We start from the raw sequence: 26,398 nt of genomic DNA, 5'->3' as shown, positions 1-26,398 counted from the left end.
AGAGTGTCTAGCACGATGCCTCCTGCCCAGGAAATGCTCCGTAGAAGTTAATAATAGTTATTGTTACAACCAGGACGCAAGAAGTTCTGATGACCAGAAGGATGAAATCCCCGTGGAGAACTACGTAGCTCAGCGCTATATCGAAAACCCCTACCTGATAGGAGGTGAGATGGCGGTCTCTGCCCAGAACAGAGGGCCACTTGGCTCCTCTCACCGCTTCGGGCAACATCCTCCCTCCCCTCCCCCAGTGACTCTCTCGTGGCTTTCAACACCCCCAGATGCCAGTGACCTCCCAGCTTTCTGTCTCCAGCCAGGACCTCACCCCGGCAGCCCGGATCCTGAGGTCCCACCGACCCTTGGGCACCTCCTGGCAGCTCACGCCCAACATGCCTAAGATCCAACCCTCACCCTCCCGCTGCCATATGGCTCATTACCCAGCCTCCCCGTCGGGATACAGCCCCTCCAGCCCCTGGTTGCTAAGCCAGAGGCCGGAGACCGTTGTGGGTGTGTTTCTCTCTTCCCATCCCATGTCCGACCTCCATCAAGCTCCCACGCAGCTCTTGAATCCATCTGACCCCCTCCGTCCTGGTTCTGGCCACTGTCCCCTCCCATCCTCACTGATGCCCGCTGCTACTCTGGTCCCCTATGCTCCGCTCCAGCACGGTACCCAGGGGGACAAGATCCCCTCAGTGGCTTCCCATGGTTGCTAAAACAGAATCCAAATATTGCACGTGAGCTGGCCCCTGCTGACCTCACTGACCTCGTCTCCTTCCACTCTGCCCTTGGACCGAGCCCTTTGCTCAGGCAGTCCCTCCTGCCCCAAGGCCCGCCCCCTCCAGGCTGGGGGGCACCTCTCTTCCTCTAGGCCACCACTTCTCCACGAAGCCTTCCTTGATCCCCTGTCTCCAGCTTTCCCCCCACATTAACCACCTCCCCTCCTCGTTACCTTCTCCTTGTACCTCTTGTGCTTTTATTGGCATTCACCTCTGCCTGTCCACTGCTCTAACCCCCAAACCTAACATGCTGCCTGGCACACGGTCAGTATTTGTTGCATGAATTCTTTCCTTGCCTGACAGGCCGCAAGTTTGACCTGCGCGTCTACGTGCTGGTGATGTCGGTGAGTAGCTAAGATGGGGCCCTCCTCCAGCAGCAGGTAAGGAAGAGCTGGGCCAGGAGACGGGGCAGAAGCCATTCTGGGGGTGCCTATGTGAGCCTGCCTGGGAGAGCCCAGGGGGCGTCTGAGGGTAAGGCGGGGGCACGTAAACAGATCCCATTTCTGCCATCTCAGAGACCCGAGTCTGGGTTTGCCGTCCGCCTGTCCTTTATTCACTCAGCCATTCGTGGTAACCGCAGCTGACCTTTACCGAGCACCTCCTAAGTATCAAACCCCGGTATTCAGCAGGTTTTACTACGTTTGGTCCTCCTAACGACCAGGGAGGCAGGTTCTATTATTATCCTCATGTTACAGATGAGGAAACAGAATCAGAGGGTGTTGAGTGGCTTACCCGAGGTCACGCACAGGTGACGGACAGACCTGGGCTCCCAATCCAGGCGGCCTAGTGCCAGAGTCTACTCTCAGACAAGGAGCTGCCATACCGCCTCTCCCCACCCATTCGTTCAGCAACCGTTCAAACCTTCGTGAGGTGCTCCTCAATGTGGGGCATGAGGACATAGGGGCGTGGGAGGCGGGCTCAGCCCCTGGGCTCCTGGAGCTGAGCGTCTGGTGGGGAACGTGGACACACCCGGAAGGGTGTCGCGCGTGGTAGCGGAGCAGAGAAGAGTCTCCTTCATTTGGTTCCCTTCTGCGTCTTCTCCCTGCCCCTGACACCAGGGAGGGAGGGGGTGGAATCAGAGGAGGCTGTTTGGACGGATTCTTGAGGGGTGATGTGAGAAGGAAGGAAGGAAGGGCACTCCAGGTGGAAGAAACAGCGGGTGCAAAAGCTAGGAGGGGCAGATTGCTCGTATTCACCCCTCTCCCCTTCCTCTCCCTCCTTTCCCTCCTCGACACAGTACATCCCGCTGCGGGCCTGGCTGTACCGGGACGGCTTCGCCCGATTCTCCAACACCCGCTTCACACTGAGCAGCATCGATGACCAGTGTATCCTCAGATCCTGTCTGCCCAGCCCCCTTGCGCCCTGCCCCTCCTCATCCCCCCAGCTGGTCAGGGAGAACTTCTTCATTCCACCAAGTGCCAAGCTGCGGTCTCGGCACAGGAGATACAGCAGTGGACAAGACGGGCCTGGTCCCTGCCTCCGGGAGCTGGCAGTCTTGTGGGGGTGGGGAGCCCCTGGTGATCCCAGGGGAGCAGCCCCACTCTGCTCAGAGCAGCTCACCCCAAACTTCTCTGCTCGCTCTACACTGACTCACATTCACAGGATGGGAGAGCTCGAGCTCCTTTGGAGAATGTTTGCATCCTTCCATGTGCCTAGACATTGGCTCACACATTCACTCGAACACAATGCCCTCTTCACCCATCAAACTGGCAGAGACCAAAAATATGATCACACACTATGCTGGCGAGGCTGGGGGAATACGTGTGTCGCTGGTGGTGTGTAAGTGGGTACAACCACTCCAGAGGCAATCTGGCAAATGTCTATCAAAAGACAAAAGCACATACCCTCTGACCCAGCAAATTCCCTTCTGAGAATTTACCCGACATGTACACTCACAACATAGGAAAAGAGAGGTTTAAATTTTTTTTTTCAACGTTTTTATTTATTTTTGGGACAGAGAGAGACAGAGCATGAATGGGGGAGGGGCAGAGAGAGAGGGAGACACAGAATCGGAAACAGGCTCCAGGCTCTGAGCCATCAGCCCAGAGCCTGACGCGGGGCTCGAACTCACGGACCGTGAGATCGTGACCTGGCTGAAGTCGGACGCTTAACCGACTGCGCCACCCAGGCGCCCCGGAAAAGAGAGGTTTAAAGGCAATGCACTGCTCAGCCTTGTTTGTGAGAGAGAGAGAGAAAAAAAGGAAATAAAACAAACTGCTCATTTACATGATGGAATACTATGCAGCTGTTAAAAAGGAACGGGCCCGTGCTTTATGTACAGATATGAAATAATCCCTGTGACGTATTGTTAATTGGAAAAGAACAAAGTATAGAACTCTGAAAAGTATGCTTCCATTAACATTGCAAATTATATCTCTGTATATGTTTGTATCCGTGCGCAGACATCTCTAGAAGGAAGTATAAGAAATTGGGAATGGAAGTTGCCTTTGGGATGAGAACTGGGCGGGTGGGGACAGGGGTGGGGAGGAGATAGTTCCTCAGGCACATTTTGATGCCTTTTGACTTTTGAACCACGTGAGTGTATTATCTGGTTAGAATACTGACATCAAAAATAATGTTTCTAAGATTTTTAGATGTGGGGCGCCTGGGTGGCTCAGTCAGTTAAGCGTCCAACTTCGGCTCAGATTATGGTTTCACGTTCATGGGTTCGAGCCCCGCTTCGAGCTCTGTGCTGACAGCTCAGAGCCTGCAGCCTGCTTCGGATTCTGTGTCTTCCTCTCTCTCTGCCCCTCCCGACTCATGCTCTGTCTCTCAAAAATAAATAAACATAAGATTTTTAGACATGAGCATCAGAAGCAAAGAGGCCGGCAATCCAGAAATGGAGAGATGATAAATCAGCAGGACTGGATTACCAGCCTGTGGGGGAGAAGGCTACGGAAGGTGCTGCTGCTGCTGCTGCTGCTTGGACAACACAGCTAATGTTTCCAGCCAGTTCCACCCACCCCCTGCCTTAATTTGGTCTCTCGATTATGTGTCTGTCCCGAGCTCATGCACATGCATCGCCTGCGTGTTAGAATGGGAGTTGGCCCTGCAGAGTATTTCTAACAATTTCCCCCCCTATTTTTCCAAGTCCAGCATAAAAAAATTTTAAATTTTTTATTAAGAAGAAATTTTTTAACGTTTATTTACTATTGAGAGACAGAGAGAGACAGAGCATGAGCAGGGGAGGGGCAGAGAGAGGGGGAGACGCAGAATCTGAAGCAGGCTCCAGGCTCTGAGCTGTCAGCACAGAGCCTGACATGGGGCTCGAACTCATGAACCGTGAGATCATGCCCTGAGCCGAAGTTGGATGCTTAACCGACTGAGCCACCCAGGCGCCCCAACTCTAGCATTTTTAGTATGTTTGTTTATGTGATTCTAGCAAGCATTTAACATATGCAAGTCATCATTCATTGTAGTTTTATTTTTTGGCTGCCATGTGTTTTGTTAAAATTAAATGACACGCGTAAAACCCTTAGTACAGTGCCCGGCACAAAGTGAGCGTTCAGCACACGTTAGTGGTCCCCCGTTCCCTACTTAAAAGTGCTTGTATATCTCAGGTCATGGCGCCTTGTTAAACAGACCCCGGCCTTTCCCAGGACTAGTTTCTAGTGAACAAGCCTTTGCTGTTTTCACAGTGAGTCAATGCACATGATGTTCTACAACTTCTTTTAATTGTTTTTAATTTTCAAACGTTGAAATATTTAAAATATATACAAAAATGCAGAAAAAAGACTGTAAGAGAAATCCAGGCATCCACCACCCAGATTTAGCAGATATTAATATTTTGCTGTATGTGTTTCGTATATTACACACCAACTTTTAAAATAATAAAGCAGGGGCGCCTGGGTGGCTCAGTTGGATAAGCGTCCGACTTCGGCTCAGGTCATGATCTCGCGGTCTGTGAGTTTGAGCCCTGTGTCGAGCTCTGGGCTGATGGCTCAGAGCCTGGAGCCTGCTTCCGATTCTGTGTCTCCCTCTCTCTCTGCCCCTCCCCCGTTCATGCTCTGTCTCTCTCTGTCTCAAAAATAAATAAACATTAAAAAAAAATTAAAAAAATAATAATAAAGCAACTTTGGATCATAAAGTAATAAGACATATTTTAACCTGACCTTAAATATACAGATTTACATTTTTAAAATGTTTTTTTCCTTTTATTTTTTTAATTTACATCCAAGTTAGTTAGCATATGGTGCAACAATGATTTCAGGAGTAGATTCCTTAATGCCCCTTACCCATTTAGCCCACCCCCGTCCCACAACCCCTCCAGTAACCCTCTGTTCTCCATATTTAAGAGTTAGAGATTTATATTTTTATATATAGTTCACATACAGTTATTCAAATATATATGCATGTATGTGCACACACAAAATATAAAAATAATGACCTCAGCACTGTAACAATAAATAGAAACAAATTAAAACACCCTTGAAGGATGGCAAAATGAACGATAAAACATCTACATGCTATTGTACAGCTGTTATAATGAGGCCAATTAAAATATCATGGAAAGGTATCTAAGACAGACTATTAAAATGAAAAACAACATACAGGTATAGACCTGGTGTGTTTATAATCCTAGTTTTGCTCTTAAGGAAATATGTTTCTATTCAGAAGAAAGTCAGAAAGGATGTTCACTAATTTATAAACTCTGAACACCAAGGAGGATTAGAATCAGGCCAGGAACGTTTATTTTCACCTTTACACGTTTTCCTATATTATGAATTGTTTTTACAACCATTATGTATTACTTTAATAATAAAAATAATAAAACACTTAAAGAGTATAGTTTTCACAATATAAGTAGTAAAGCCGTTTAAAGGCAAATCAGAAAATTCAGAAAATGTACAAAAAGGAAAAACAGAAAAGAAACCTTCTGTGTTCTTATTTTCTAGAGACAATTACTTACCCTGACGTATTTTCTCCCAGGTTCGTTTGTACAGTTTGTTGTTGTTGCGTTTTATAAAGGAGTGATCTCAACTGTATAAACATAACTTTTTTTCACTACACATATCAGTATTTTCCTTGTAGATATTTTTTATTAGTTATAAAGTATCCCACCGAGTAGACTTATTGGTTTATTAATCTTCCACCCTGCAGGCATTTAGAAAGTATTCTGCTTCCTCCAATTATGACACACAATGCTGGAAAGAAACATATTTTTCATAAATCTTTTACCATATTTAATTTTTCCTTCAGATGACATTGCAGAGGTGTAAATACTGGGTCAAGGGTATATGGGCCAGATTGTTTTAGAGAAGGTTCTTTTGTATTTTTATTACCCTTCCATTGACAGGGCCCATTTTATCCCAGTTCTCCCTGCTGAAGACAATCATTTGATTTTATTTTTTCAAACAGTTTGGAACTTAAAAAAAAAAAAGTTTATTTATTTAGAGCGCGCATCAGCGGGGGAAGGGCAGAGAGAGAGAGGGAGAGAGAAAAACCCAAGCAGGCTCCGAGCTGTCCGTGCAGAGTACGACACTGGGCATGATCCCACAAACTGTGAAATCATGACCTGAGCTGAAATCAAGTCGGATGCTCAGCTGACTGAGCCACCCAGGCGCCCCTGAAGACAATCATTTAAAAAAGACATTTCTGGGGCGCCTGGGTGGCTCAGTCGGTTAAGCGTCCGACTTCGGCTCAGGTCATGATCTCACGGTTCGTGGGTTCGTGCCCTGCATTGGGCTCTGTGCTGACGGCTCAGAGCCTGGAGCCTGCTTCATATTCTGTGTCTCCCTCGCTCTCTGCCCCTCCCCCACTCGTGCTCTGTCTCTCTCAAAAATAAATGAACATTAAAAAAAATTTTTTAAAGACATTTCTAAAACGATTAGCACCCGTAGATGAAGCCTATATGGACATTCATTACACTTGCAATGATTCTGTGAGTTTTGAGTTTTTCCAAATAAAAAGGTTAAAAAATATGTAACTGACTTAATGGGGAAGCAGGGTTTTGCCTTAGAATTTGCGTTTCTTCCAATTTGTACTTCTTCCTCATTTACATCCCTTTATTTATAGCTTTTTAATTGTTTTTTAATGTTTAGTTTTGAGAGAGAAACAGAGCGCGAGCAGGGGAGGGGCAGAGAGAGAGGGAGACACAGAATCTGAAGCAGCTCCAGGCTCCAAGCTGTCAGCACAGAGCCTGATGCGGGGCTTGAACTCATAAACCATGAGATCCTGACCTGATCTCGTGAAGTCAGATGCTTAACCAACTGAGCCACTCGGGCGCCACCCCTCCCCTCCATTTACATCCCTTTAAAATTATGTATCTTCTATTACTAGAAACGTCAGGCATTTTTCCAGATGGTCTTTTAGCAGTTATGTTTTCCCTGATGTTTTCATACCCCTATATCTATGTATCTATTAGGGTCATAAATTTTTATTGTTAACAATTTATGTGGGATTTTCACGTGATAAAAACATTAGTCTGTCACATTTGCTACAAATCTTTTATCTAGTCATGCTTGCTTTTCATTCTTGCCCTGATATCTGCTTATTTTTATTTTTACATGGTTGGCTCTGTTCATCCACTGACTTTCTCTGTGATTTCTAGTGTCGTTTTTAAGCTAAAAAAAATCCCGCTGAAAGATTGCATAACTAATCAGCCCCACTTCTGTCCATATAGGTTTTGATTGTTTGCTTACTCTTTGCCCGTTTCCCCCACCTAAGTCCCCCCACTTAATAGAGCTCAGGGGTTAAGTGACTTGCTCAGGGGCACACAGCCAGTAAAAGGCGCAGGTGGGATTGGAACCCAGGCCCATCTGAACTCAAGGCCCACATATGTGACATCTGGGCCATTGTGGCGCCTTCCTCATCAATGTCCAAGCACAAGTCTTAGTCTGATCTCTGGGGGTTCCATGGAACAGGGCTCACCCTTCTTGTTCACACTTGTCCTTGACCACCTACCTCTCCCAGATGTTCACCTCACCAATGTCGCTGTGCAAAAGACCTCTCCTGACTACCATCCAAAGAAGGTGAGGAAGCTGTGCTTCTGGCCTCCAGAGCCAGCCTTTTGGGACTGGGTTGGGGTGAGGAGATGGTGTGCCACGGAGCCCAGGACAGGCCAGTCTTGGGCTCATAGTTCCAGTTCATCAGTGAGGTCAGGACCACCCTTCCCACTTGCAGGACCCAGGACAAGAGTACAGAAGGAGGCCCACACATTGTGTGTCTGAATATTTAAAAGTTACGAATCAAAGACACACACCCTGTAACAAAATGTGTTCTATCCTCCTACCTTGAAAGTATTTTCTTTCTTTTCTTTCTTTCTTTCTTTCTTTCTTTCTTTCTTTCTTTCTTTCTTTTCCTTTCTTTCTCTTTCTTTTTTTTCTCTCTTTTTCTTTCTTTCTTTCATCTATCTATCCATCTATCATCCATCCATCCATCCATTTATCTATCTAATAACCTACAAGGCCAAGTTCGAATTTAGAATTCTCAGACTTCTCAGAGTTAAGAGCCAGAACAGAGGGGCACAGGGAGAGCTGGCTCCCAGCTCACACCCGCTCCCGTCTTTTCCCTCCCCCAGCTCCATCCTACACAGTGGGGGCCTCCTGCATATACGTACCCCTAGCCCCCCGAAAACAGTAACCAGTTGGTCATCTTTGGGCCTCAGGGTACACCATGGTCAGTGCAGTCTGTCCCCAGGAAGGCAGGCCCAGGGAAGAAACCTGTGCAGGGTGTTGGGGCAGCGACTTCTGGGAGCCTGGGGACCCAGGCTATGTTCTAGAAAGAAGCACAGGCTCTGGGAGGGCACATCCACCCCTTCCCCTGAGCATGCAGTAGCTTTGCCCTGCAAGAGGGACAAACTCAGAGTCCTGCTAATCACAGGACCCTGTTGGGAGCCTCTTGTCGAAACCCAAGGCCCGTGCTGATGGTGACTGTTTGAGGGTCCCGGCCGGCCAGGTCCCAGTTAACGAAGGCTCCCTCTCCCCCCCCTCCCTGGGTGCTTGGGGCCCCAGGGCTGCAAGTGGATGATCCAGCGCTTCCGCCAGTACCTGGCGTCCAAGCATGGGCCGGAGGCGGTGGAGACGCTCTTCAGCGACATGGACAACATCTTCATCAGGAGCCTGCAGAGCGTGCAGAAGGTGATCATCAGCGACAAGCACTGCTTTGAGCTGTACGGCTATGACATCCTCATAGACCAGGACCTCAAACCGTAAGTGGGTGGGCCGGCAGCCCGGAGAACGGGGTGGGGGGTACGTTTCACACACTCTGCACCCAGACGGCCCGGGTGTGGTCTCTGCCGCTTCCTGGTTGGACACACTTCCTAGTTTTGTGACTCAGTTTGCCCATCTGTAAAATGGACATTGTGCTTATAGAATTATTATGAGGGATACATGAGGTATTGTCTGTAAAGCACCGAACCCCCTGCCTGGCACTAAAAGACCTTTCCTGAACATCTGCTGAGTCAGCAATCCTTCCTGAGTACCAGGCAAGAAACTTCTCTGTAAGCCCTGCTGCTCTCAGGATGCAAACTGCCGTGTAAGGGAATATTGTTACCATGTCACTTCCTGTTAAGAATGTGGTGCATTCATGGGGCGCCTGGGTGGCTCAGTCAGTTGAGCATCCAACTTTGACTCAGGTCATGATTTCACGGTTTGTGAGTTCCAGCCCCGTGTCGGGCTCTTGCTGACAGCCTGGAGCCTGCTTTGGATTCTGTGTCTCCCTCTCTCTCTCTGCCCCTCCCTGCTCACGCTCTGTCTCTCTCTCAAAAATAAACAAACATTAAAAAAAAAAAAAAAAAAGGAATTTGGTGCGCTCCCACAGTCCCCACAGAGGAGGTTGAGCTGATGAGGAAGACAAGCCTGAGGTGGCAGGGACCATCGTGATGGCCCTCATGTGATACAACAGGACACAGAAGCCCAGTGGGTTTGTTCTGGGCGCTTGGGGTTACACATTGTCAAGGGCAGAGCCAGGTCATAATTCCTGGGCTGAGCTACTCCCTGCCTGCACTGCGGCTCCCGAGCTCCTTCCCCAGGGTCACTGGATAGGTGCTGAGGGCTTTCCGAGCCAGCAGTTGGAGCTCTAGACTGATACCTATGTCAGACCCAGGTTCAAGGAAACAGGGTCCGGGTGCCAGCGGGTCTCTCCTTTGCCCCCTGCTACAAAGATGTGGCTGCGGATATTAAAGTGGACACCGATGGAGAAACAAGCTTGGGGGTGGGAGGGGGACCCAAGTCTGCCACTCACCTGCCGGATGGGTCCTTCCCTCTCTGTGCCCCAGGTTCTTGTCTGTAAATGACCGGATTTGCACAAAACAAGAGTTTGCAAGCTCTAGGCCCTTGGGCTGCTTTTGGCCACAGATGCTTCAATTTTGGAGTTCAAATTATTTTCCTTGTAAATTCATTTGAGCATCTCGAAAAACTGGGAGATGTTTACACAACAGTCTGGATGTTCGCCTTTTCTGGAAAACTCAGAACCCTGGGCTCACACTCCCACAGGGTGACAGTCTCCTGGAGGGGCCACCGCTTTAGAGTGGAATGTTCTTCCCGGTTCACCGCTCTCCACCCCTCCCAGCTCCTGCCGTCCTCAGCGGCCATTGCCCACACATGCAAAAGTTCACTAGGAAACGGGACTTTGTCTTGTATTCACAGCTCTAGTGGGAGAAGGAAGAGCAATACGAGGGCACCAAGATCATTCCACCCCCTCCAGCTTGCCTCATTTGGGTACCACCTGGCCCCAGTGGGGATTTCAAGTTTGTGACAATTGTTTTCAAAAAGTTTTAGCCACTGAAACCTTTCTTCTAGTGGAAAAATGGAGACAGCAACCTTGGTTGAATTGAGGGTTGGGCCCAGGCACCCCATCTAGCCTCTCCATGAAATTCCAGGGTCCCCAGGGACCAGGCAACCCTAAGGCTCTCCATTCCCCTCCTTCCCCAGGTGGCTCCTGGAGGTCAACGCATCCCCATCGCTGACAGCCAGCAGCCAGGAGGACTATGAGCTCAAGACCTGCCTTCTGGAAGATACCCTGCATGTCGTGGACATGGAGGCCAGGTGAGGGAAGGCAGCCTCGCTCAGGCACCCCTGTATGTGACAGTTGGGGCTCCCATCAAGGAAGACAGAGAACTCAGAACCCTGGGACTTGAGTGGCCCTTAGAGATGGTTCGGGCCTGCTCACCATTTTACAGATGGACAAACTGAGATGTCCACACAGGGTTGGATCCTGGTCCAAGGACTCAGCCCTTTTGAGGCACAGCAGGGCGAACTATATAGCCTTCTGAGATTCAGTCCAGCAGGATTTCCATGAGACCCTGGACTTCACCTGTCTAAGCCTGTTTTCTGGTCTGTAAAATGGGAAACCTCATGTTAACCCCCAGGATTGTTAAATTAATCTACTAAGATAATTTATTATAAAGTGCCTTGCTCATAATAAGTGCTCAATAAGAGACTATCTACTGTTATTTTTTTTAATGTTTTTATTTATTTTTGAGACAGAGAGAGACAGAGCATGAGCAGGGGGAGGGGCAGAGAGAGAGGGAGACACAGAATCCAAAGCAGGCTCCAGGCTCTGAGCTGTCAGCACAGAGCCTGACACGGGGCTTGAACCCACAAACCATGAGATCATGACTTGTGCCAAAGTCAGAAGCTTAACCGACTGAGCCACTCAGGCGCCCTGAGACTATCTACTGTTGTAACGATGCGCATATGATGGGAAAACCCAGGGTCTGACTCCAGGAATGGCTGAATCCAGATGCTCAGTCAGTATTGGTTGATTCCCTTTCTTTCCCTTTCTCCTTCTCCGTGACCCACCTCTTTCCTGTGTATTAGCTTTTTCCCAATTATTCCAGCAAAAGTTTGAGGGCTAACTCTCATTCTTATTCGTGGGGATTATGTCAATGCCTATCTCTGAACCAATCATTGTGACTCTGATTGCCTGGGCCTACATGTTGTGCCCATCTCCCAGGGGGAGTAGGATCAGCCCTGAGCTGAGCCATGTGAGTGAGAGAGGGAGGAGTGGTTCTCAAAAAAACCCAAGGTACCCTGAGGCTGAAAGAAGCTGAAATGGGTGCTGAGCAGGTAGAACCTCAAGTGTCCTCTGTATCTACCATCATTCACTCATTCAACAAACATTTGAGCTCCTACTATGTGCCAAGACCTGTGCCCCACACCGGGGACACAGTAAAGGACACAACAGACCTAGTCCCTGCCTTCCTGGAGTTTATAGTCTGGGAAGGACAGCAGACTTTAAGTATAAGTAGGTTCATGTTACCGAGGGCAAGGGTGGGAGCCTGGGGACAATATGGGAGACGACCCCTCTGAAACCTGGGAAATGGGTGAACAAAAGAAGAAATGCTGACAGCGTGGGCACATGCAGGGTGCCGGGAGGGATCAGGAGCCTAGTCTGGGTCTTAGGGCTTCATCAGGTGCACCTTCATTAGCCCCTTGTATCTCCTGCCCATCTAGGCTCACAGGAAGGGAGAAGCGAGTGGGAGGCTTTGACCTCATGTGGAATGATGGCCCTGTCAGCCGAGAAGAGGGGGCTCCTGACCTGTCAGGGATGGGGAATTTTGTGACCAACACACACCTTGGTAAGTGGGGCCAGGTGGGGAGTGGGCACGGGGGATGTGTCATGAGAGGAGCCAGGTAGTCTAGGAGGCAGCTTGGCATAGCGGTTAGACCGTTTTAATTTGATCTACAATTTACCAGCTGTGTGACCTTGGGCAAGGGACTTAACCTCTCTGTTCCTCATCTGTAAAACGGAGACAAAAGAGTTTTTATCTCAACATATGCCTAGAACGCCACCTGGCACATGGCAAGAGATATTATTCATCTATCAGGAGGTGGACTGCAAAAGGCTTAGGTGGAAAAGAACTCCAAAGTGTACAATGTGGTAAAAGAAACTAAGGACTTCAGGGCTTGACTTTAAACTTGGTTTTTAAAAAGTGAAAAATTTTCTTGATTATAAAAATTATTCACTCATTGTAGAGTATTTGAAAACTAAAAGGGAATAAAAAACCATCCAGACATAACCAGCTTCAACAATCTGTTGTATTTCTTTCCAGTTTTTCAAAAATGCCTATATTTATACTTTTTTCTTTACAACATTGGCATTGGGCTGGAGTTTTGAGTCCCACTTTTCCACATAGTATATTCCATGTCATTCAACAATACTAATAAGAGTCTCTCTTTTGGAAACACTTTTTGGCCAGGTCCAAGCTTTACGTACATCATTTCATTTTTAGGCAGCTTGTATCATTTTATAGATGAAGAAATGGTCTCCAGGTGTTACACAACTTGCTGAAGGTCCCAGTTATAAGTGATGAAGAGTTGAACTCCAATCCCTCTTACTCTAAAACCTGAATGCTTGGGTGCTAGAAAATTCTATCCCTTAGCACAATTAAAAACAAAATTACTCTACAGCTGTAAAATATTCCAGCTTGTATATAGGTCAACCTTACTAAATCAATTTCTCATAATTGAACATTTGGTATGATTCCAATTTTTTTCTTTTATAAGTAATGCCATGCTGTGATGAACATCTTCTCACATCAAGCTCAGCTGAAATTCTGGCTATTTCTTTAGGACAGATTCCTAGAAGTAGAAGTACTGGGTCAAAGGGATGGACTTATTACAGCCAAATTGCTTTTTAGAAAGAGTACACAGATTTGCCTGCTCTGAATAAAACACACACACGCACACGCACACACACACACACAACACCACAAAAAACCTTTGTCAGCTAGATAGGTAAAAAAGATTTGTTTTTATGTGCATTCTGTTGATTACTGGTTATGTTGCAGAGTTCTTCAATTCGTATTTCTTCTTTTGTAAGCTGTCCATAGTCTTTATGCAGTTTTCAGTGGCTTGTTCTCTAAATTTATAAAGGCCTTGGATATCAATACATTGATGACATTACCCCTCTGTCAAATGTATTTATAAATATTTTCCTGAATTTGTTATTTGCTTTTTAAATTTCATTTAAGTGGCTTTTTTTTTTTTTTTTTTTGATGAAAAGAAGTTTTAAATCTTTTTTTAGGGTTTGATAGGATTTAGGATTGAGTTTGGCTGCAAGCAACTGAAAAGCCAAATAATTGTTAGGCAGAAAGGGAATGATCTGTTTTGACCCACAGGATGTCTTGGGGTAGGTGACAGGGCTGACACAATGGATGCAAAATGCCCCCAGAGACCCAGCGCTTTCTTCTTTCCATTTGGCTACACTTAGTGGGTTGCCTTGGTGCTCATGCTTGTTGCCTCATGGTTGCAATATGGCTGCTCCTACTCCAGACACTGTGTCCTTGTCCCAGGCAGGAAGAAGCAGGAAGGCCCAAGGGCCAAGGCTTTTCCTTCAAGATTTGACTCTTTACTCCAAAAAGGAAACCCTCCCAGGGCTGACATCTTACTGGCAAGAACTGGGTCACATGGCCACCCCAGCTGCAAGGAAGCCTGGAGTGTCGATAAATTTGCTTGAGAAAGGAGAGGAGAGGGGATTTATGAAAGGCTTTTCTACAGCAGTGCCACCTCGTGTTGTTGCAAGATGACTCTACAGAGCTTTCAAGCTCTGATGTGCATATATATAATCATCTGGAAATCTTGTTAAAATGCAGATTACGATTCAGTAGGTCTGGGATGCGGGCCTAACATTCTGCCTTTCTAACAAGCTCCCAGGTGATGCTCTCCTAGTTGTTGCTATGTAACAAACAAACTCTCCCCAAACCTAGAGGCTTAAAACAACTTCTGTCCCATTTGCTGATTCTTCAGGTCTCGCCTGGGGTCATTCATAAGGCTGCAGGCACCTGGCCGATTCACTGAGACACAAGGCCTAGAATAGCCTCATTCGCACGGGTGGTGGTTGTGATGCTGTCAGCGGGGCCTCTCTTTCCAGGTGGCCACTCATCCTCCAGCAGCCCAGCCCTGGCTTCTTCCCATGGTAGTCTCATGTTCCAAGAAGGTGGGAGACCTAGCAAAGCCCCCTGAGGCCTAGGCTCAGAAGTCCCACGGTGTAGTGTCATTCCGTCACAATCCATTAGTCAAAGCTGCTGTAGCCCAGATTCACAGGGCAAGGAAATGGAGCCCTCCACTGGGTCAAGGAGCAGCAGTCACCTTGCAGGAAGGCGTGCATATAGGAATGGAAGGAGTTGTTGCAGCCATCTTTGGCAACCATCAGCCTCAGATATTAATGCTGCTTATCCCTGGACCCTGTCTGAGTCGCAAAGATGCAGAACAGTGGCTCTCCATCTTGGCCGCTATAGGAATTATGCTGGAGCTTTCAAAAGTACTAATGTCTGCTGAAGGTAAAGATACAGTTGATCTGGCCCTTAGGAGTTTTAAAAGGTCCCAGCTGACTAAAGCACAGCCTAGTTGAGAACCCCTGCTTTAGAAGTCTCTAGAATAATCCCCAAGTCTCCAGTCGAGCGTCTGGGTGCGAGCACAAGAGAAGCTGGTTGAGTTGGGAAGAGCCTGGATGAAATGAAGGGTTGAAGGGTCTCCGGGTGAAAAGATCAGCAGGTAACTCAGAGATGAGTCTAGAACTCCAACAAGAGGCTTGCATTGGACACAGAGATTTGGGAGTTATGAAGGAACCAGGTAGTTCCATGGAACTCACTTTGGAAAACCCAGGGGACCCATATAGTGGGCCTCAGCTCAGTGAAGCCTTGATCAGTTGAGTACCCAGGAAGCTCTGGGGTGCTGAGAGGGCAGATGCCTCCAGGTCAGTAGTTGTGGCCACAGCGATGCAGTCATTCAGCCAGCATCTGTGAGCGCCATCAGTGTGCCTGGCACAACTAAAGGACCATGGTGCTGCCTCACAGACCAGCCGTGAGAACAAACGAGAAGCGGGTAACGCTGTGAAGGTGCTGAGAGGTGTCTCAGAAGCTCCTGTCGGCCTCTCAGCAAGGATTGCCTGGGACACCCTTCCAGGAGTAGGGGCCACTTGCGGGGAAAATTCCTCTCTTAACCACTTGTGCCTGCCATATGGGGTTGGGTAAGGAAGGGAAGGAAGCTAACGTTTAACCTGTTAGGTACCAGGCACTATGCTAGCTTGCAATGTTTTCACCAAGCGAAGCCAAAAGGAAAGGTAGTGTGGGGTAGTGGTTAAGAGCTTGGTCTGTCTGTGCTGACAGTGCAGGGCCTGCTTGGGATTCTCTCTCTCTCTCTCTCTGCCCCTCCCCTGCTCACACTCTCTCTCAAAATTAAAAAAAAAAAAGAGCTTGGCCTCGAGAGCTAGATCTGGGTTCGAGTCTCAGTTCCGCTACTTGCGGTATGATTCGAAGCAAATTTCTTACCCTGTCTGAAACTCAGTTTTCTTCTACACGTCATTCCTGTGAAGGCTCAGCAAGTTCATCCACATTCAGCACCGGGGTTGGATGCTACCTTTTTCTGGTGATCCTTACATCCAGTCCACAAAGCAGGTATCCTGGTTGATCGATGAGAAAACTATGCTCAACAGGGGAGAATGATCTGCTTGAGGGCGTGCAGTTCAGGAGCGGAGTCGGGACGAAAAACACAGGCCATCCGGGGTTGCACGGCTCCTGCGGGCCCTCCCTCTTCCAGGAAGTGGGAGCAGAGGCCCCTCCACGCCCCCCCATGTCTCCTCTACCAAGGACAGGCCATCCCAACTAACACTCCATTTCCCTTCCAGGCTGTGTCAACGATCGGAAAAAACAGCTGAGGCAACTCTTCCGCTCCCTTCAAAGCCAGAAGAAAGCCTCCAGTTAGTCCCCGCGGTGGGGAGGAAAGCGACCCTGGGAGGTGCCAGCACAGTCCTCTCCCCCCTCTTTCCAGCACAGCGGTGCCTCTAAGCACTCACCTCCCTCCCTCTGGCCTGGCAGCAGCGTTGCTGCTTACTGCTTGTTCCAGGTCCCCTGGATGTCCCCACCTGGGCACCTCTGCACCAGGAGACGGCCAATCCCTGGGACTGGATGCGTATTAACCTTGAGGGATTGGCCTGGCCATCGGGCCTGACAAGGACAACCGCAGCAAGTTCTGCTACCCCAGAGAGATCCTGTCGAATAAATGAGAACAGACCTCACTCGGAGTCACTGGGCACTGGGCCTGGCTCAGGGCATGACGCTGACCGGAGCCAGGCCCTCCTGGCTTTGAGCCTTTGATGTCTTGAAGGTCAGTGCTTAAAACGAGCCTTCAGGAGCAAGGGGTCAGGGGCTAGGGAACTGGTCTTAAGGTGTGCTTGCAAAGCAAGCACTTACTGGATTACTGGGGGTCTGGGGAAAGGCTGAGCCCTAAATACACCTTTCCCTCCATGCAACACCCTGACTTGGCGTGTCAGGAATTCATGGAGCTCCCCTGACCATCTTAACATCAACAGGCCAGAGCATCCTTGTTTTTCAAGTGGACAAGGTAAGGATCGGGAAGGCCAAGCTGCTTAGCGAGGGTCTCTGCAAAGGTGCACTTGGGAGGCAGCTAGGTGATGTGGGGCCTCTACGCACCTTCCCGAGGTTGGGAGCTGAGCTTTTTAAGCCAGAAGGCCTTGGCCTGGCCAGCAACGGGATACGGCTTGGGGAGTTGGGCGCAAATGAAAGCTCTGCATTCTCTATACATTCCACCATTCCTAAGCCTCCTGTTGGTTTAAGAGAGACTGCAGCAGAGTGGGCTGTGGGCAAATTGCTCCATGGGGGACCGCCTATGAGAGCCCAGGCAGCTCCCACTGCAACTCTCCCCCCTGCAGGACAGTTCTTTTGGCTGCAAATAGCAGAAGGGGAAGGGGAAGGGATTTTCGGAAGGAAAAATACCGGCAGACCCAAGAAGTGAACCAGTGGCCTTGGGAAGGCCAGAAGCTAGGCCACTCTGGGCCTCCTGCCTCAGAGTGTGGGAACCTCCTTCCACCCATGTGACTGAGGCAAGGCCAGACAGCCCTGGACACAGGTTCCTCATTTCCAGGACAGCCAACCTGACCGGCTCCTTTGGCCAAGCATCCACCCTGCCACACAGGCAGGGACAACGTTCAGACAGAAGTCACGCGCCAGGCACACATACAGACAGCAGCTACCAGGGCGAATGCTCCGGTCCCTTTTTTACATTTTTATGTAATATGTACTACAAAGGTGAGGTGTCCTTCTCTTTCACCCTTGTGCTCCAGCCCTGCAGTTTCTGTCTTGGGGAGGGAACCATACAGTGTTTGCACACAAATTATCGGCTTAGGAGACCCTGCTCTGTCGTCTTGCTTTTCTCACTTACTCTACCCTGGAACTGGCTCCCAATCAGTGCACAGCAAACTTCCTTATCCCTGACTGTAGGTGTAACGTATTCCCGTCTGGAGCTGTTGACTCCTTTAACTAGTCTACTATGGATGGACATCTAGCTTCCAATTCTACCTCCCCACTTTAGGACCATGATGGGGAAAACAATGTAATTCTACTTTTAAAACTCAGGAAGATGCAAAATTGTAGGTATGGGGCCAAATTTGGCTTATGTAGGGTATTTTGCTGGCCAAAACCTAAGTCTTTAAAACTCTTCTGTATTAGTGATGTTTAAAAGGCAGAAGATTCAGTTTAAAAATCCAGATTTCTAGCTCCTCTTGAAAAAAAAGTAACCTCTGGACATACCAGCCTGTGTTCCCACATGATCATCGGCTGGAGCCAAGTGCAGTGAGGGGACCGGGTGAGGCGTGCCCGCTCCGTGTTACTAGTGTTGGTACTGGCGGTCTAGTCCTGCTAGCATTTCAAGGCTGGTGGCGTCCTAAAGGCAGCGTGGCCTCGATTAAGGACCAAATGAGGTAAAGAACAGAAGCTACTATTCATTCGTTTAGGAAACATTTATTAAGCTCTCAGTGACATGACAGACAGCGTGCTGCCTCACAGCACATTAGGATCTGAGACCAGCGAAGGCAGGCCGGAACCCTGAGTGGCGCTGACCCAGGCCCCGCCTTCAGAGGTGGCAGAGGGCCTCGTGAAGAGGCAGCTCCCCCACCCGTCCCTGGTGCGGGACTCTGCAAGGCCTTCCTGACTAAAAGACAGGTGCAAGAGTTTGATAAGCAGCACCCACTCTGGGCTCCATTCTGGGGGCAAGCAGGAAAAAAGGGTCAAAGTGAAGGCGGTGCTGGGGGAGTGGTGCGTCTGGCCCACAGATGGCTGTGGTGAACTACGAAACACTGATTCGGCCTTTCATTCAGAAACCACCTGTGAGCCTCCTGCTTTATTCCAATTCCACTACATGCTGCTTGAGAATGCCTCTCTTCTGGAGAGGAATGCAGGAATGATGCTCCCCAACGTCCGGGGCCCATCTGAACAGGGGCCCTTGTTAAAAGTGCCTGTTGTGGCCATTCTCACACCCCCACAGGCGCTGCCCCCACTCAGCACTGGTGGCTGCCAGGGCCTGTCAATGGGCCTTGTGTCCATCCAGCCCCAGCAGTCAGCCCCAGCAGACACTGGCAGGCTGAGGGCTCCCTCCTGCCATCACGGAGAGCCAATCCTCCCAGACAAAGGCTTTTCATGGGGCAGATCTTCTTTACATCTTAAAGTGTAAAGACGCCCATCTTCTAGCAGGGTGGATCGTGTCCTTGCAGGTTTCAAAGCTGGAGTCCTGGGTCCTCCATGACCTCAGGGGGGATGCTGTCCTAGGTCCCCCATCTCATTCTTGAATTTCATCCTTTTAAAATGATCTTGAGAGCTTTAAGCTCATCCTGGTTGAGGGGATTCAGGTTAAAACCCTTCAGCTCTGGTTTGCCTAAAGGGAGAAAACAATCCATCAGCTAGTTGGGCCTCCTGTTGTCCAACTCCTGCTGGCCCTGGAGTCAGGCCCAGGAAAGGGGCTTATGCTGCATTCATGTTGCCAAACACTTGGCCTTGAGGTCTGACAGGGAAGGGCCTCAAATTCTGCAATGCATTGGATAAGGCACAGGAGTCACCAAGAACCTGACTCTGCTGCCCAGAAACCTCCAGATTTCTGCCAGACCCGTGACCAATCTGGAGGGGTTAGGTTTACCCAGAAATTTAGCTCTGGCCTTAACCACCTGACTGAGGCCCTCTGAGTGCCCTGAGTCAGAGCTATCCTGCTTCTTATACCATGCCTAGGATTTCCTGTGAGATAGCCCAGGCTGTTCCTTGTGCCTGGAAAAGGACTCATGACAGGAATAAGACCCCACGACCTTCCTTGTTCATTCCATCTCTGGGCAGCTACAACCACTGTCCCTGCCCACAGCTTCAGCACTGCTCGCTTGCTGTCCAGGCCTTTGCCCGCCTGGGAGAGGCTTCCACCCTGCTCTGCAAAGTCCATGCTGACAGTCCTCTCTCTTCCTAGTTTCCATTTCCCGCCAGGCCAATACCTTGGGCCTCAAAGAGGCGGTTGACCTTCACTTTAAGTTGTTTGCGGAGTTTCTCTATTTCTTTATCCAGATGGTCCTGATCTGAAAAAAACGAGGTGGGCAGAGGATGAGGTTACACCACAGACAGACCCACCCAAAGGGAGAAGCCCTCCGCTTCTCCCCCCACTCCTTGAGATCAAGGGCTCCTGGCATTCGGGAAGAAGGGGACTTGAGAGACCAACTGAGGAAGGAAGTGAAGCCTAGAGAAGGGATGCGATCTGCCCAAGATGGTCGAGTAAGCCCAGGAAAGGACTGAGCACTCGCCTCTCCGTTCACTGACCTATTTTCATATGCAAAGTACCTTCGGCTGCTCAGTGGGTGGGGAAGGCAATATGGGACTTTAGGTCACCCTCCCACAATGAAATCACAGAAAATTCAAACATCAAACCAGAGTGAAGAAGATGGTTAGGAAAAGCATGGCTAAGGAGTTTTACAAACCTAACTCCATCAATACGAGGGGTTTTTAGGTAACAGGACTGTGGTAACATGTGACCTAAACGATCAATGGACAAGCCCGATGCTCGGGCTTAACCTAATTAACCCTGGTGAACAGAAAAGGTTATCTTGCCAAGACTGTTCATACCTTAGGGCACACTGCATTATGAGAAGTAGACGCCACAATGTTTGGTGACACCACTGCCTAATGTCACCCAAACGACCACCTGCTGGTTTGTCTTCCCCACAGATTTTCATTCTTTCCAGTGGGGAGAAGGCCTGGGCAGCGGTTCTAGTGCTCCTGGTAAACGAGCAACGCTAGGCCCTCAGGGGCTTGGTTAGCTTGGGAGGACCCAGAGAACCAGCGACAATCATGTCCCAGAACCCCTCGAGGTATGGTGACAAGACCATACCTGTGGACCAAGACAGCTGAGGACCAGATCCTGAACCCAGGCAAGCAACCCCCTCTGAAAGCTTAGCCTGAGTGAACTGTGGCCACCACCCAAGTGCAATGACGACTCTTAATTTTATAACCATAGTATTAGTGTACATTTTTCAAAAGCGCAGTCAGAAACTTCTTTAAGCTGTTCTAGTCTCCTTTGCTAAAATTTTATTTCAACAGCGCTAAGGAGACTCTGCCTTCAGGGACGGGCGACCTTGCCGGTCCTCTTGGTCTATACATTTTCCAAGGGTCGGGAGAGAAAAAACTATGCATAGTCTTTCCTTTTCCCAGGCAAGGACCCATTTGCAGCTTGACTTTTTGCCGTTATGCTCCTACAAAGAGCCTCGAGGGTCGTGGCTATGAAGATCTGAGTACATGCTGAGTGCTCAGGCTGCAGCAGAGCCCGGAGGCTCACTCTCCCCAAACCTCCATTTTCAATGCAGTCTCTACTACAGGGGACCTGAGAAATAAAGAGCTCACTCTGCCAGGCTCCCTTGAAGCTACGGGTGGCCACATGACTTAGTTCTGGCCAACGAGATGTCCGAAGTCTCTAAGGAGGACAGCCTTACTTTGAAACAGAAAGCAAGGCCATACACGGAGCAGGCCCTCTGCCTTTCCTGCAGCCTGGCATGAGGACACGAGGCCTGCAATGACCACACCGCCACCACGAGAACACGTGAGGGTGACCTTGCTGTGAGCAGCAGTGCCAGTCCTGGACTGCCTGCCTCTGGACAACTACTGAGGAGAAAAACAGAACCAGGTTTCCTGAAGCCTCGGTTTGTTGGGTCTTTTGTATTTGTGGCACAAACTGTTTCCCACTGGTAAACAAGCACTAGGCTAAGTACATATACTGTTTTATCCCACCTTCACAAGTGTGCTACGGAGATGCGTCCCCCCCTTTAGAGATGAGAAGTAGCTCAGAGTGGCAGAGCAGGGACTCAAACCCACACCTACCTGAACCCTGTAACACAGCTGCCTCTCCTCAAATGACCCAAAGCCTGACTCTCACTCAGTTCTGGGTTACGATTGGGGCTGGTGGGGGAGATGTGTCCCTGACTCATCCCCAGAAGGCCTTACCTTTCTCAATCATCTCCTTCGTCTGAGGGTGAGGCATCCTGATGAACATGTTCCCGAAGCAAACCATCACATCTTCTGAAAGGGCAAATGGTCACTCTTTCAACAAATATTTTGGAGCACCTACACTCTTGACAGGCATTGTCTGAGATGCTGACAACACAGTAGAACGACACAGAGTTTCTGCCCTCACAGAGCTTATGTTACGGTGGAGGAGAAAGAATAAATAAGCAAAGATAGGACCTGTCAGACCCTGATAAGTCTAAGTACTCCACAGAAAAATAAAGCAGGGTAAGACGATGGGGAATGTCAGAGTAGGGGACGAACTTGTCATTGGTATCAGGTGGTCCGAGAAGACCTCCATGATCATGTGACATCTGGGCAGAGACTTGAAGAAAGTGGGTGTGAGCCCTGCAGACATCTGGGGAAAGAGTGAGCAACGCAGAGGAAACAGGAACAGCAAGACCAGGGTGAATGGAGTCGATGAGTGAGGGGGAACAGGAGAGGACAGGATGTTGGAGAGTTCCAGGCGGTCTTACAGGACTCCGCCTTTTACTCTGGTGAGATGAGAAGCAATGAGCAGGTTTTAGGCTTTCTGGTGCACTTTAAACCCTGGGCCTGGCCTCTGCCCATCTTTCCAGCCACATCACATGCCCCCCCCCACCCCCCGCTTACTTTGTCTTACCCACCTGTCCTCATCTGAAAAGCCCTCAACCCCTCCTCCAACACCCACCTCATGTCCAATTCCTTCCTCAGCTTTCTCACAACTTCCAATTACGTATTTATGCTGTTTTATCTGTAAGAGCACAAGGGCAGGAACTGCACTGTGTCCATAACCCCCACCCGGCACCTTCCTAGTGCCATCAGTGAGCCAGCAACTAACCTCCATCGTGGAGATGAGCCGCTGAAACCCTGAGCCACAGTCCGTGTCAGACCTGCAACACTTTCTCCCTCATCTCCACAGGCTGTGTCACACACGTGGGGCTTCCTGACTTGTCTTTGTTACAGATAAGTTGAAAGCCTTAGAAGGAAGATAGAACAGGGCTCCAGAGCCACAGTGATGAAACCCTGACTTACCGGAGAGGCTGAGATCCTTCTGCAGAGCCCGCAGGCCCTCCCGGTTCTGATTCCTTTTGGTGTCCAGATCCACAATCTGCAAAGCACAGGGGTAGGAGGGAACTCAGCTCCCTCTCGCCCCAAACCATTACCTTGCAACAGACCAGAGGCTTTTAAAACTCAACAGACACAAGGCATTGTCCCTGGGTTTCTTCCAATGTCATGCTGAAAACACACTGATGTGCAAATGTACTTCTCCTATTCAGTTTCCAGGTCCTTAAAGACAATGCTCCGTGCAGGTGCTGTCCCCACAGAGAAAGGTGCTGGGGAAAAGTTCACTGACTAAATGGATAACTTATTATTCACTGGGGTGCTAGTTCTCAAGCTGCAGAGCATTTCAGAATCACCATGGCAGTAGAAACCGCTCCCTGGACAAGTCCCTTCGGCTGATGCTGACCTAGTATCAGGAGAAAGCCAACATTCCTGGACTGCAATAGCAGGGGTGGGGGCACTGAAACAGTGCTAACAACACAAAAGCTACTAAGGAAGCGAGGAGACGCTACGGTATCCTTCTGGAGAGCGCTGGCTCTGGAGCCACGATACCCAGGTTTGAATCCTGTTGCCCGCCACGAGCTGTGTAATTTCACCTTCGGAGAAATGGAGATATGAATAGCACTTAGCTCATAGGTTGTTGAGCCAGGAACTAAATGAGTTCACATGGTCCCTGACACACAGTAAGTACTCGGCAAATTTTAATCGCTTCTTTATTATTATCATCCAGCACACCCTGATGCAGTGTTTCATTTAATGGGCACTTATTCATCCAAGTCTTCCCCTTCTCAGTAAACACCCGACCAGTCATCCAATTATTCTAACTGGAGACGAGTCATGAATCACTCTTCACTCCTCCCACTCCCTCACCCCCATATGTAACCACATCAAGGCCTACTAAAGCCCCAAAATATACCTCTGACCCATTCGCTTGTCTCCGTCACCACCAGCTAGAGCCAAACCCATCTCTTGCCTGAACCTTGGCAGTGGCTCCTCACAGACCACCCCCCATGCCCCCCTATATTTTGTGCTCCACACACCAGCCAGAGGAACTCTTTTAAAGCCTAAATCCAATTACATCATCCTCCCTCCCCCCATCAACTCCCTTCAAACCCTCAACGCTTAAATTAGCACAAGACCCAAGACCCAGACTTCCAGGTCAGGTCTACGAGGCCCTCCACGACCAAGGCCCCACTTCTCCAGCGTCCCCACCTGCCCAATCACAGGACCACTCTTTTCTCTTTCTCTTGTCCCCTGAGAGCCTTGGCCAAGGCAGAGCACCCACAGTCAGTGGGGCGAGGCAGCAGGAACTGCCCTTTGAAAAAGATGTTCAGGTAAACCTACGAAAGAGGTAACGGCTCGGGATCCCGAGGGCACGGCGAGGGACGGAGAAAGGATGGGCACAGGGAATCTCTGGCACAGAGCAGGCGCCCACTTAACACGTGCTAATAAATGCGTGAAGCGAGGCGCCATCACAGGCGTCTGGGCCACCTTACCTTACCGCCGCCCCACGTCTGTAGTCACAGCCGTGAGCCCACCAGCCCAGGTCAGCCCACTGCGTGCCCTCGCTGGAGCCGGATTCCGCGCCCAGCGCGCGGCTTTACGGCGGTCGCCGCCAGGCCCCAACCGCCGAACCCCAGCCCCAGCGCCTCGGACCGGCCTCCTACCTGTCGCTTGTCCGCCAGCACCTCCTCGGCGAGCTCTTCCACCTCCACCAGGTACCGAAGCACCCGTTCCGCCTCGGGTGAAAGCATGCCCACCACCTCTGACTCCACTCCACTCGGCTCGGCTGCGACACAGCTCAAATTCCGTTCGGGCTCCGCTTCGGCTGCGCAGGCGCACGCGCAAGCGCCGCCCGGGCAGGCCTTCCGGCGGGCATGCGCAGTTAAAAGAACTGTGTCGCGCAGGCTCCAACACTCGAGAGAGAGGCGGGCCTAGCTTTGGGGGCGGGACTGGAACGCCCCCTGCAGGCCCAGAGCGCCTAGCGTGCAGCGCTGCCTTTGAACCCACCTGCCTGTCTTTCTCTATTTGTTGAGCACCTACTAGGCGCCAGGCAGTTTTAGGTGCTGAGGGCGCAGCAGTGAACGAAGCACAGTCTCTGTCCTCATGCAACGTCATCCTAGTGGGAAACACCGACAATTCATGACAAAACATATAATTACATACTATGGTGTTTGGGAGTAATAAAATCATTCTTCCCCTGTTTCAGGAACACTAAGAAGGAAGAAGGTCCATGTGTCAGAGTGGCTTATATTTAATCTCTGACACCTTCAGTTTCCAATTTATAAAAATGGGAGTGAACAAAATTCTCCCTCATTGTGTCTCTGCCGGATCAGAAGGAGGTAGGCATCATTTTAAAAATTCAGCTTTCACCAGTATTCATCGAGCCCCTGTCTCAGGCCCAATGTTCAGAGTAGTTGACCTAGACCCAGGGAAGGGGCTGGAAAACCATGTGCAGTGAACAATGAAGTGCCAGCTCAGAAAAGAAGCTCTGTAAGTGTTAGAAAGCAAATCGGTGTGGGCCATAGGCTTTGGAAGGATGTCCAAGAAAAGGCAGGCAGGTGGAACATGGCTGCCACTCAGAACTAGAAGGTTCCCTAGAGATCTTCATGCCTGAACCCCTCATTGTACAGCTGAGAAAAACTGAGGCCCAGAGAGGAGTGAGGACCTTACACAGCCAACAGCCGACCTAGGATTCTGACCTCCTGCCTCCCTGATGCCAGCTTTTCATTCTCTCCTTTGGCCCCTGGTAACCAAACCCCTTAATGTCCCTTGCCTCACTTGAATTTCACAATTTTTTGTACAGATAGGTTATTACCGCCCATTTCATAGCTGCAAAGTGAGGCCAGGAGAGGAACAAATGTGTGTCTAGAAGCATTCTGGTCTCCATACCACAACTGTCTTTGGATCCTGGGGGAAAAAACTCCCCCCACCCCAGATTGTGGCCCCAGAAGCCCCACCTCCTCTTTGCCTGGCCTTTGGCTTCCTTCAAGTGCCAGAGGCACGGCTAATTTTCCCTGCAGCTGCCCTGTGTGGGGAAAGAAGATTCATTAAGGATTCCTCACTGAGGGTGAATTTGTCGCCAAACCCAAGATGTTTTGTGTAAACACCTTCTGGTTCAGAAACGTAGGCACAGGCCCTATAAAGGAAAGAGGGACATTTGCCAAAGGAGAAACAGGACTTACCAGGCATCCCTGGGGCCTAGACCCCAGGACTGGGTCTCCTCCACCTTGGGGCCCAAAGAGGGCTGGACCAGGCTAACCCTTGACCCCTGCCAGATGAGCCTGGATGGGGAAGGGCTAAAGTGGGCTCCCAAACT

At 49.7% G+C, this 26,398-nt stretch overlaps 2 protein-coding genes across 5 annotated transcripts in view; one reads left to right on the top strand and one right to left on the bottom strand.

The window, feature by feature from the left end:
- The window catches only part of TTLL9 (tubulin tyrosine ligase like 9), a 41,955-nt gene extending 24,096 nt beyond the window's left edge, over nucleotides 1-17,859 (top strand). For 3 of the 4 annotated variants that reach the window (XM_040447378.1, XM_040447377.1, XM_040447379.1), the window contains 8 exons: nucleotides 74-164; nucleotides 1,077-1,117; nucleotides 2,011-2,098; nucleotides 7,686-7,744; nucleotides 8,726-8,922; nucleotides 10,646-10,759; nucleotides 12,170-12,294; nucleotides 16,344-17,859. In XM_040447378.1, the coding sequence (XP_040303312.1) occupies nucleotides 74-164; nucleotides 1,077-1,117; nucleotides 2,011-2,098; nucleotides 7,686-7,744; nucleotides 8,726-8,922; nucleotides 10,646-10,759; nucleotides 12,170-12,294; nucleotides 16,344-16,420 (792 nt within the window). In that variant the 3' untranslated portion in view covers nucleotides 16,421-17,859. Of the gene's footprint in view, nucleotides 1-73; nucleotides 165-1,076; nucleotides 1,118-2,010; nucleotides 2,687-2,919; nucleotides 3,254-7,685; nucleotides 7,745-8,725; nucleotides 8,923-10,645; nucleotides 10,760-12,169; nucleotides 12,295-16,343 lie in introns of those variants that run through there. The other variant, XR_005782055.1, reaches the window with a different exon arrangement.
- A 599-nt stretch (nucleotides 17,860-18,458) lies between these two features.
- PDRG1 (p53 and DNA damage regulated 1) lies at nucleotides 18,459-24,933 on the bottom strand. Its single transcript, XM_040447380.1, has 5 exons — nucleotides 24,747-24,933; nucleotides 23,050-23,125; nucleotides 21,976-22,050; nucleotides 19,983-20,063; nucleotides 18,459-19,384 (listed from the first exon to the last, which is right to left on the bottom strand). The coding sequence occupies exons 1-5, from the start codon at nucleotides 24,831-24,833 to the stop codon at nucleotides 19,302-19,304; spliced, it is 402 nt and encodes a 133-aa protein (XP_040303314.1). The 5' UTR covers nucleotides 24,834-24,933; the 3' UTR covers nucleotides 18,459-19,301.
- Nucleotides 24,934-26,398: the final 1,465 nt, after the last annotated feature.

The sequence above is a fragment of the Herpailurus yagouaroundi genome, unplaced genomic scaffold, assembly GCF_014898765.1.
Source record: "Herpailurus yagouaroundi ecotype Mexico unplaced genomic scaffold, PumYag 196, whole genome shotgun sequence".
NCBI classification, from domain to species: Eukaryota; Metazoa; Chordata; class Mammalia; order Carnivora; family Felidae; genus Herpailurus; species Herpailurus yagouaroundi.
This window is presented reverse-complemented; position numbering and strand designations above follow the sequence as displayed.

Bases quoted from the DNA above. Each gene is read 5' to 3' on its own strand.
- PDRG1 (XM_040447380.1), bottom strand. From the start codon at position 24,833: ATGCTTTCACCCGAGGCGGAACGGGTGCTTCGGTACCTGGTGGAGGTG. The intron at 23,126-24,746 runs GTAGGAGGCCGG...TGTGCTTTGCAG, and splicing joins TGCTGGCGGACAAGCGACAG to ATTGTGGATCTGGACACCAA. The intron at 22,051-23,049 runs GTAAGTCAGGGT...TTGCCCTTTCAG, and splicing joins GAAGGATCTCAGCCTCTCCG to AAGATGTGATGGTTTGCTTC.